At 43.1% G+C, this 12,033-nt stretch overlaps 1 protein-coding gene across 2 annotated transcripts in view; it reads right to left on the minus strand.

The window, feature by feature from the left end:
* Window positions 1–10,981: 10,981 nt before the first annotated feature.
* The window catches only part of LOC145989394 (venom allergen 3-like), a 31,824-nt gene continuing 30,772 nt past the window's right edge, over window positions 10,982–12,033 (minus strand). For both annotated transcript variants that reach the window (XM_083124736.1, XM_083124737.1), the window contains one exon: window positions 10,982–11,386. In XM_083124736.1, the coding sequence (XP_082980862.1) occupies window positions 11,080–11,386 (307 nt within the window). In that variant the 3' untranslated portion in view covers window positions 10,982–11,079. The remainder of the gene's footprint in view (window positions 11,387–12,033) is intronic.

A 12,033-nucleotide genomic window follows, 5' to 3' on the forward strand; every position in this document is an offset into this window, starting at 1 on the left:
GCTGCGAAGCCTAGTCAATCTGTGCCGCTTGCTGCCTCAGTGCCAGTGTCCAACGCATATCAGCTTCTTCAGACTTATACCAAGGACTCTGATTCTATGGCAGGAACATCTGCCACCAACGGACATCAAGATGGAATTGAATTCGCGGGTGAAACAACTTCGTCCAATCGCAAGATACCTCCGATATTTATTTACAATGTATCGTCCCCGCACACATTTGTGGCTACGCTACACAATATTCTGAAATCCGAACCGCGAATTCGATATACAGCTAGCAGTATCCGAGTTCACTGTCAAACAACTGCTGACTTCGAATCTCTCGAACGCAACCTCACCACCAAGAGGATTGAATTTGCAAGTGCACCAGTTCGACAAAATCGTCCTCTGAAGGTCGTAATCAGGCAATTACCTATCGACGTGCCCTATGATACTTTGTTTGCGGAGCTGGCAAAGAAAGGCTACGATATGCAAAATGTACAACGCATGACGCAGAGGGACCGAAAAACTCACGTCCGGAAGCAAATACCTCTGTATCTGGTCACACTTCGCAGAAACGAAAAGTCTGCAGACATCTATACAGAAGAGTACCTTTCCTATTATCGGATCAAGATTTTGGCATATCGACCACCCAGCATCCTACAATGCCACCGATGTCAGCGCCTGGGCCACACCCAAAGTACCTGTGCAACTCGACCACGTTGTGTGAAATGTGGAAGTGACCACCTTACCGCAGATTGTCCAAAGAAGGACAGAGAAACACCCGCAGTCTGCTGTAATTGTAAGAAAAATCACCCGGCAAATTACCGTGGTTGCCGATAGTTCACCGCCATGGCGAAACGGCAAACAGTACAACCGACACAGTCTACACGCGCGTCGAATGCGAACACAGAGTCCTTGACCCCTCCAGCCGTAACCTCCTCTCAGGATGCCACCAGCTATGCAAATACCGTGAGTGGTGTGGCAGACAACAGACGACGTCAACGTCCTAAGGCTAATGAAGAAAACGAAGAAGATGTGGGCTCCATACTCAAATCTCTACTGGATATGGTTAACAAAATGCACTTCGAGAAGATATTGAAGCACATTAATAGAGGACTCCAGCGAATGTCACGCGCTACAACCAGCATGAACTATCTCACGATTGTTCTGCAAACACTCATTGAAATGCAAAGCGATGGGTGCTTTTAATCGCAATGGACTTGTACGTCAGATAAATTTGCTTGTCTTTAATGCAAATGGCATCGAAAAACAGACCTTATTGCTTCAACATTATTTATACTCACGGAATATAGATGTCGCTCTTATCAATGAGTCTCATCTTAAACCTCATATCACATGGACAGTTCCCAACTATAAAATATTTCGAGAAGATCGAATTGGTCGTCGCAAGGGAGGTCTGTTAATACTTGTTAAACGTGGCCTCACTGCTATCAAGATACCAGTTCCACCTTTAGCTTCGTTGGAAGCCTTGGCGGTGAAGCTCCATGCACCAAATGAAGACGTAGTTGTTATTTCAGCATATAAGCCTCCACAAGAAGTTCTGACCACCAACGATTTCCTTGTACTAGAAACACTTGGTGATAGAATTGTACTGGGGGGCGATTTGAACGCCAAACACGGTGACTGGCATTCTATAACCTCCAACACAGCCGGGAACGCTTTGGCTGGTATAATGGATCAGCTGGCTTTTTCCATCTCTGCTCCTCACGAACCGACGCATTATCCACGCAATGGAAGTCGCCCCGATGTGCTAGATGTCATCCTGACCAAAGATGTCGGCCTCAGCACTATGCCATTTGTAACTTGGGACCTCGATTCCGATCATCTCCCTGTCTCTGCTTCCATCGGATATGGTTTATATCAACATCAGTTCCGCACCTTACGAGAAGCTATTACTGATTGGACTCTCTTTACCGCTCGTGTCCATAATTCTGTTGACCTAACTACTCCGTTGTCATCACCTGCAGACATCGACAGGGGTGTTACTATCTTCACCAACGTCATCGCAGATTCCTGGCGCCAATCCACGACATTCACAAGTGATCCACTCTCTACTCAGGCTACTCCAGTTTTGTATATATTAACACGACTTGTGCGTTGGGCGCGCCGACGATGTCATCGCTCCAGATCGCCCATCCACCGGGGAGACTGGATGCTCCTTCAGCGTCATCTTCATCAATACTTACACCGTGAACGAATCCACCAATGGGATCGCAAACTTGGCCAATTGACAGAGCTTGATCCTACATTTTGGAAGATTGCTCGTAATTTAAATCAACGTCAACAGCCTACTATGACGGCCATTAATAGCCCTGCAGGCCCAATTATGGATCCCCAGAGACAGGCTGAGCTTCTAGCCGATCATTTTTATGATCAGTTTCAACCAAACAATGATCTTCATGACGCTGTTACAGAACAGATCGTCGATGCTGCTTTCCAACGTCTTCAACGCCAGCCTTCGTCGTTGGATGTTCCACCTGTCTCGCCTCGCGAGGTGGCAAATGTAACACGGAAATTGAAAAACAACTCTGCTGCCGGCTTAGACGGGATACCGCCAGCTGCATTGAAGCATCTGTCCCGTAAGGGCTACGTCTTTTTGGCGAAGTTATTTACAAACATCTTGAAGCTTGGTTACTTTCCACTTCAGTGGAAATTGGCGAAACTCATCGTACTTCCGAAACCTGGTTAGGATCCACAAAATGCCAACAATTACCGTCCCATCAGTTTGCTTTCTCATCTTAGCAAGCTTTTCGAACGAGTTATGCAACGACGACTTCATGAGATCTTAGAAGCTAACCATCTGCTCCCAGATCATCAATTTGGTTTTCGCCGTTCCCATGGGACGAACGAACAACTTGTTCGCGTTGTCGACTATGTAGCGATTCGTCTTGATTGGAAGCGCCGAGCATTAGGATTATTTCTCGATGTACAAAAGGCGTTCGATCGAGTTTGGCATGCTGGACACCTGTATAAACTGCGACGAATGAGGTTGCCACTCAGCTATAGAAAGGTCATAGCCAGCTTTCTCTCTAACCGAAGTTTCATTACGTCCATAAATGGGCAGAAATCGACGCCAAGACTGGTCCGTGCTGGGGTACCTCAAGGATCGGTGATTTCTCCGATACTTTACTCTTTGTATACTGCAGATGTACCCACCCCAGATAAAGGGATAATTGCCACATACGCAGACGACACTGCACTATTCACTACCGGCAAACGTGTGCTTCAGTGTCAGAAACATATGCAAACTTTCCTGCCGATCTTTGAACGTTGGGCTCAACGGTGGAAAATCAAGATAAATCCAGAAAAGAGTACTTCAGTCGTTTTTAGTCTATCCAATGCCAAAGAAGGGGCCAGCTTGCAACTATTTCAGCGAGATGTACCCAGCGCTGAACAAGTTAGATACTTGGGGGTGTTGATTGATAAACGCATTACCTTCGGACCACACATCAATGCCCAGACTAAGAAGGCCAAACAGAGGATAGGATATATATACCCAATGTTCCGGTCCATGCACTCACACTCGAGACACGCCTGCATTTATATAAAATGATGGTGCGGCCGATATTACTATACGCCAGTCCCGCCTGGCAGCATGCAGCGAAGACTCATTTAATTAAACTGCAAAGAGTCCAAAATCGAGCTGCCAGAGCTATTGGAAGGCATCCTCCTCTTACTCGCATAATCCAGATACATGAAGATCTGAATTTGGAGCTTCTTGATGTAGCACTACGACAAGCCAAACTATCCTTTTGGAATAAAATAAGAGGACACACAAATCCACTAATTATCAAGCTGGGGTCGGAGAGGCCTCGTCATTTCCGCATTAAACTCCCGAGATTGGAGTAAATTTTTGATTGTTGTGTTATGTATGTGGTGATTGTAATTATTTTGTTCACTTTGGGAACACAATATTTTAAACTTCGAGCGACAGTTGCCGAAACTTGTCCTTGTTATTATGTATATGAAGTTAATTGTTAAAGATGTTGTCTATAGAATATAACAGATTGGAGTCAAATATAAGTATGACACTCCATATCGATTATGACATATTACCGCACCGCACCGCACCGCACCGCACCCGGAGCTCAGTTGGCTCCCTGATGTCAACGGGCAAACATCCAAGGTAAACCGGTCTCCCAGGCTGAAGACTAGAAGCCATCCCAGAAAGAAGGAGGAAGAAAAAAGAAGAAGAGCCTAGCAGCAACCTATCTACCTGGTCCAATCGCTTCGGCTGATAGGTACTCAGGTTCTACCTGCCCTGCTTGACTGGGAGTACCAGGACCTTTCCTTCCCAACCTGCCGTCCTTACGTAGGAGACACCGGTTAGCTTGCCAATTCCTCGCTAACGCCGGGGGTGTCGCGGCATCCTTTGATTCTACCACCCAAGTGTCCCGCTCTTCGGGGGTACCAATTGGCTACGGCCAGTTCCCGGCTGTGGTTGGGGGTACCGCGTGCCTCCTACTTTCTCTTACAGGGAAGCCCGTGACGTCGGCAGCGATCCAAGCCCTGAATAAAATTAGTTCCCTATACTCCCTCTAGAGCCTCACTACGAGGAAAAAATTGGATGTTCCCTGCCCCCCCTATCTCTTCGATACCAAAGGTGGTACAGGAGAAAGTACGTGCGTGGTACAGGTACAGGTAAAGCACGTGTGTGGTTCAAGTAAATGTACGTAGGGGTTACTGGTAAAGACACGTGTGCTAACAGACATTCTTTTATTAAGATTATAATAAACCAATATATATACGAGGGTCACTATTTATATTTTGAGCCTAACAATGAAAAAACAGGAATTTGGCATTGAAAACTGCTTTATTGTTTTTCGAAGTATTCTCCTTTATGGTCAATACACTTTTGCATTCGTTCGAACCATTTGTCAAAGCAGTTTTCCAATCTTCTTGAGACACCTCCATAATATGGTTTTTGAACGCATCAATGGCGTCTTCCGCCGACGAAAATCGTTGTCCACGCAATTTATTCTTGACATTCGGGAACAAGAAGAAGTCATTGGGTGCCAAATCAGGACTGTACGGCGGATGACCCATCAATTCGATTTTTTGACTGTTCATAAAGTCGGTTGTTAGACGAGATGTGTGACAGCCGGCATTGTCTTGATGAAGAATGATCCGACGGTGTTTGTTTGTTTTCCGTATTTGACCGAAGACCTCTGGCAAACAAATTGTTGTGTATCATTCAGAGTTGACCGTTCTACGTTCCTCTAAAGGCACAGTTGCCACATGACCAGATTTCCCGAAAAAACAGGCGACCATTTGTTTCGATGTGCTTCAAGCGCGAACAACTTTTGTTGGATTGGGTTCATCTTGAAACACCCATACAGTCGACTGCTGTTTACGTTCCGGCTCATATGCATATATCCATGATTCGTCACCTGTTACAATCTTATATACGTCTTTTGAAGCACCACGATTGTATTTATTGAGCATTTGTTTGCACCAATTGACGCGAGCGTCTTTTTGAGTTTTTGTCAAATTGTGTGGGATCCAACGAGAACATACCTTTCTCACAGCTAAATGATCATGTAATATTTTATATATGCTGGTGGAACTAATGCCTATGGTTGCCTCAATCTCACAGTATGTCACATGACGATCTTGCAGTATTAGGTTTTGCACAGCATCAATGTTTTCTTGAACAACAACTGATTTTGGACGACATTCGCGAATCTCGTCGGTGAGCGAATGGCGACCACGATTAAATTCGTTGTACCAGCGTTTCACAGTGGCAAAGAATGGGGCTTCATCGCCAAATGTGGAAGTAAGTTGATCGATGCACTCTTGTCTTGATAATCCACGTCGAAAATCGTAAAAAATCATCGCACGAAAATGTTCACAAGTTAATTCCATTTTATTGTTGTCGCGCAATCTTCAAGGCAACATAAACAACACAAATGAAGCTATTGACAAAACATTTGAAGTACGTTATGGTCAATAATGCCAGACGATTCCGTGCAAACGTCAAATCGCGCCTAACTTCAATCAGTGTTGCCAAGGCTCAAAATATAAATAGTGACCCACCTTGCATTATCCCAGTAAGCCCTGAGATATTTGAGTCTGTGTTCGACGACTGGTAAGAAGTTAGCACTTACGGGTAGACTTTTTCCGTCCTCCTAATTGAAGTGTTTAGAGCGTGGCAATAGTGTGTAGGAGGCACGGACGTTGCAAAAGTTTTTGGCGCTCATAACGTGGGGCCCGATTGTAAAGACTGAAACCAGCAAGCCAGTGTGGGCCTAATAGCTACAAGGACTAGAAGGGGCTCATTAGTGTTAGTTTTCGTCCCAGGAATTCACGAAGGTGAAGATATAGTGTTGTAAAGTGGAAGAAACCATAGACGGTGTGCCAAAATGGAAAGGGACGTGTCAAGTATGAACTTAAGAAGCAGAGGGAGGAAAACCTTAGATGAAGAGACTGGGTTCAAATGCTGTGAGGATACCGGAGGAGAGATGGAGACTTTCCAGTGTTGCCAATGTCTCCTAAAGTTCCATTGGAGATGCGAGGGGCAAGAAGAGATCTCAGTGTCCACTGCAGAGTGCAGATGCAAGACTTGCTCATCAGTACCCTTGATGGCTTCCGTGCAAGAACCAAGTGCTCCTAGTACGACCTCATCAGGCCATTAGCTATTAGAATGGCTGATGAGAGATACAGAGGAGAGGAAGAAAGAGAAAGCGGAAGAAGCCGAGAGGAGAACTAGAGAAAAGAAGGAGGAGGAAGAGCGTAGCCTTATGGAAGAGAAACAGAGAAAGAAAGATATGGCTGAATTGGAGAGAGCTAGAAAGAAAGAGATAATGGAGCTAAGACAAGTAGTGGAGTCCATGGAGGAGAGAAGGTTTTTTGAAAAAGAAGAAGAATCAGCACGTATTAAACAAGAGAAAGCTCAGAGAGAGAAACAAAAAGTTGAAGAAGAAGAACCTAAAAAGGCACTTGAGAAAGCAGAAGAAGAAGCTAAAAAGACGCAAGAGAAGGCTGAGGAAGAAGCTAAAACAAAACTACTGACACAAGAATTTAGGTCGCTTATAGAGTCTCTTGAAAAGAAAAGAGAAATTGAGAAACGAGAAGCTGAAGAGAAAGAGAATTAGAAATTGTCCATGCCTATGTTCAAGGCCAAGAAAAGAGGAGACAGCAAGAAGCTGAAAGAAGCAGAGCAGAGATACGGACACTCTTCTCCCAACATAAGACAGACTAGTTAGAAAGTCTTAGGGAGGAATTAGAGAAAATTAGAATCTCTTGTCAGCAGGAAGTAGTGAGAGTAGTAGAGGAACAGTTAGAACCTTTAGCTTTGGTTTGATTGGTTTGAGTTGCTGTTTTAAGTCCACTTTATGCACAGTAAGGCTAATCGGGACTAGACCTACAGTTTAAAGTGGGATCCGAACCACTTGTGCCTTCACAAGGGTATCGAACCCGGAACCCCTCGATTACAAGGCAATGACGCTACCCCTGCGCCATGGGGGAGGCCCTGAACCTTTAGCTGTCTGGCGTGGCAAAATGGAGCAAGAGCAGGTACAGATGAAGAAAAATTTAGATACTTGTCTACAAACGGTAGCCCAGTCTAGAACGGAAAGTAGAAGTGAAGAACCAGAGAGAGTTAAGCAGATAGAGACATCAGTAGAAACCATAAGTTCAGCAGTAAAGACTCTGAATGAGTGGGCCGAAGTTATGGAGAAGACGGTCCAAGAACAGATAGTAGCTGCAGAAACGGTGGCTTTAGCCACCGGAGAAAAGGTGAACACTCTTCACGGAGAAACAAAGAAGTTGGAAGCATCTCTTCGGCAAGAAATACTTGAGCAGACTGGGTCCATAGTCAGAAGGGTAGGCGAACTGCAAGATAAGATCGAACGTTTGCACATACAACCAGGGGTGAATTCTGATGTCCTCGCAGATTGCATTGAACGGGATGGAAATTTGAATCCGGAAGCAGCCTCTTATGTATCTCCTAGAGTGGTGAAGAATCCTTTCTATCTGGTAACCATGCAATCGGATAGGCGTAAGCGGCCTAGAGGAGCAGATAGTTCCGACGGGTCACCTCCTCGCGAAGAGCCGAATTTAAGATGCCTAGAATGGCTGACATCGCTCATATCCCAAAGCTCAGTCAGCTCAGAAATATCTTCGTGAACTCAATGTAAGCTTCGAGCTCATGCAAGTACCTGACCATTACAGACTCGAATTGCTACCTAGAGTATTCACAGGTAAAGCTGACATTGGCTGGCAGGTAACATAGACAGTTTTGTTAGCTTTGCTGATTTCTGCATAAAGTTTAAAGAAGAGTTTACCTCAGAGAAGGCTAAGCAGAGACAATTAACAGCAGTAAGAAATATAAGATATTCTCGCCAGGTACTTGGAAAAATATGGAGAGCTTCGCTTGGAGCATTTACGCCGCCTATATAAATTTAAGTGACAACTTCAGCGAGAGCTAGGTGCTGAATTTAATCATGGGTCAGTTACCGTATAGAACCCGAAATCTCTGCCTTGCGCATGCTCCCAGATCAGTCGACGAATTGACCAGCTTCCTCAAGGACTTTGAAATATACGATGATCCTGACTTTTGGAGAAATAAAGAGGTCTTCAAAGGTAAAGAACTCCGCAATAAGAGTTTCAAAGTGCGGAGCATTGAGACCAGGAGTGACACTAGAGGAAGAAATGATAGCAACCAAAATAATATTAGTGTGCGAAATGTTGAAGCCGGAACTGATCAACGAAGAGCAGAACTTTCCAGCAAAATAGAAGGGTTAACGAGCAGCAGTATAGAAGAAGACCGTGGTGTTCAAGAGGAGACTTTCCTAGGGGCCATTTCCAGAGAGACCAGGATAGAAATTGGAGATCCTCGGCCGGAAGAGAAGGAAGTCCAGTCCGACGATGGTACTTCTCTAGAAACTCGGATCGGATCGCAGTAGTGAACCCCTTGATCCCGGAGAGGTACAGACTGTGGAGCGGCTAGGTACTCTGGGGACAGTTCACGAATTTACCAGCAACCAGAGGTCACAAACTTGTCAGAACAACTAGTCACCAACCCAGTGTCTCCCCCCATGTTCCATAGCCCAGCAGACAGAAGAAAGGAAGGAGGAAAAGAAGAGGAATAGTGAAAGAGATATAGATTGAGATTTACAATTTTTTTTCTGAAATTTAAACTTTTTAACTTTCTTCAAAATTTTTGCCCGAGAGAGGGGCCTATATAACTACCCTGCGTGGTCGCCACATTTAACGACCCTGCATGGTCGCCATATTATAGATAGGACGTGGAGAACCCGTATCTTTGCCAGCTCGTTCACACGATCTCACGTCACCTGATTTCTGCCTTTGGGGACTACTTAAAGAAAAGTTCTACCACGAAGTTCCAACAACGCCAGAAAACATGCGGCAACGAATTATTGATGCTTGTGCCTCTATCACTCCTGACATTTTGGGACGAACAGTGTGGAGCTTCAGACACCGTGTTTTGAAATGCATTGAAGAGAACGGTCATCATTTTGAACATTTGTTCCTTTAAACATTTATTTGTGTACCTAAAATGATAACTAATTTGTAGTAACATACTTAATTTTGTTGTTCATATGAAATTGTTCCTTGAAACCAAAGAGTTGGAACAAATTAATATTATTTATTTTAACACAAAAACATAAATTACAAACAATTTTCTTTTGCCGAATTCTTTGCACACATTTTTTGAATAAAATTCGTTTTTGCAATGTTCAACGGGAACCGAAACTGTTATTACATAAAGGGAACAAAATGAAACTGAAAGTACCAAATGTTTATAAATGTTCGAAGGTTGCAATTTTTTTACAATTTTTTTCGAACAAAAAATACTTCTTCAACACGGAATCCAAATATGTAAAACTAATGGGGGTGTTCCATTTGAAATTTCACATTTACCCACCACCCCCCTAAGGGGCGGGTGGCGGCGACGAAATTTTTGCGGCATTGACTTACCCCCTCAATAGTATCAAACTTTTTTCTGTGCAATTTTTAGATTGGATGCATTCTGCATGCGATATTCTATACTATCATTATAAATGGACCACCCGGTATATGCAGCCACGCGTCACAGATTCACGGTTGACACTGCCAGTTATATTTTCTGTCGTGAAACTCAATAAAAGCAATAATAAACTACAATAAAATTATCATGCCAGCAGAAAAAAAATGCATGGCGCAAGGTTCAACCTCTCCTGACTTAAATTGTGTATGTTTCAAAATTCATAAAGGTGTAGCACATCTCATCTCATGTTCTTGCACTAAAAATATCTTGGTAAAGTTTTGTTCAGAGGTATTCACAGTCCAAACGGCAGCCCTTGCATTGATGGGTTACACACTAAGTAAAAAGCAGTTTTAGGACAGAAAATACAAGTCAGTGGCAACCTTGAGTCTGTACCGCATGGCTGCATACATATAGGATAAAAATGGCAATGGGGGAGGGGGATCGTAGCGTCGAAACGAGGATTAACGTGCAAAGCGTTGCTGAGAACAGTTGTTCGTTTTGACGTCCTCTATACAGTGGCTCTCAAACTTTCGTGAGTCTGCGGCCCGGTAAATTCGTTTTTAAAAGTCGATGCCCCTATCCCAACAAGTTTACTCGTTTCTTTAAACTTTATACTTAATAAATATGAAACCTTGAAATTTAATATTAATAAATAAATTAGGGCATTCATAAGGAGTATTAGTTCGATTATGTCTAGGATTGTTCACAAATATGTCTGAAATACTCTGAACCACTTGTGCCTCCACCGGGTATCGAACCAGGGACCACAAAATACACAGGATCTTCTAATTTATATTGCCGTAAGCAAGAGTTCGCAAAACTCAAGATACATAGAAAATAACTAAATGAAATGTGCTAACTAGCGATCCACGCACTTTCGAACTTAGTAGGTAGCTCCTTGTATAGTTACTGATATTCACCTAATGCCGTTGGTTATACAACTTTTTAGTTTCTTAGAAAGTGGTCTAAACTTCCTTTTATTTTATTAAATAATACATTCATAAAAAAGGCTCATTGATGTGGCAAATTAGCAGTCACAAGTGTTACACGCAGATTACCACAGAAACAAAACTATTCGTAACATCAAGTCATGTAAGAAGATGTGAAAATACTGCAATGGTTAAGATGACCAGATTCGCCGACATTCTCTGTCCTTCCGAGCACAGACCAGGCTGATTCGGCTTGCACACCATGTGGCTTGGGCACTTACTGCAGGGTTTGCCAATTTCATACAATTTTTCCTCAGAGTTGGGTTTCCGAGGACCATAACTGCAGTGAAGGAAATCTAGCACGAGACCTTTAACTTTTTTAGAAAGTCCTCGTGTGTACCCACATCCCATTTTCGTTGTATTGGACCAAAGCATCGTGAGTATTCCATCCTCTCCATTGAATAGCCTAGAACGACCAAGAAACTTGATAAAGGATAACAATTATTATACATATTATATATACAAGCGATACCTGTTGGAACAGCAAAGGGATCAAAACTAGTCAAGGGACCACTAAGGAAAGCTTTTATTTATTTCTCTTTGTCACTTGTATTTTTTTTCTCTGTTTATTATCATCATTGTTACATATTATGCTAGGTACTAATTCATGTTCTAGTTCACGTTAGATAGACACAGTTTTAACATTGGAATCGATAGAATGTTGATTTCATCAATGTTGCTATGAAGACTCTACGATTGACAGTATTGGAAAATTTTGAAAAATCCGTATATTACATCAAACAGGTCCGTCGATCTCCTATCCCGTAAATTGGTATAATTCATTTCAAATTACAAAAAGCAGAAAGCTTCTTACTTTCATTGTTGATAACAGAAATTACGTTAGGCCTACTCGAAAAATTGAGTGTATAATGTAGGAATTAGGTCATAAGTTCAAGTTGACATATTCTACCATTTAACTAAAAGAATAAATTATTTCCCAGTTTATGAAATTAAAAAAAAATGAAGTTTTATACGATAAGTCAAACAAACATAAATGTTAGGGCCTCCCCGAGGGCGCAGTGGTAGCGTGGTGGCCTTGTAATCAAAGGGTCC

Source organism: Lepisma saccharinum, chromosome 6 (genome assembly GCF_977018435.1).
Source record: "Lepisma saccharinum chromosome 6, izLepSacc3.1, whole genome shotgun sequence".
In the NCBI taxonomy this organism is placed as follows: domain Eukaryota; kingdom Metazoa; phylum Arthropoda; class Insecta; order Zygentoma; family Lepismatidae; genus Lepisma; species Lepisma saccharinum.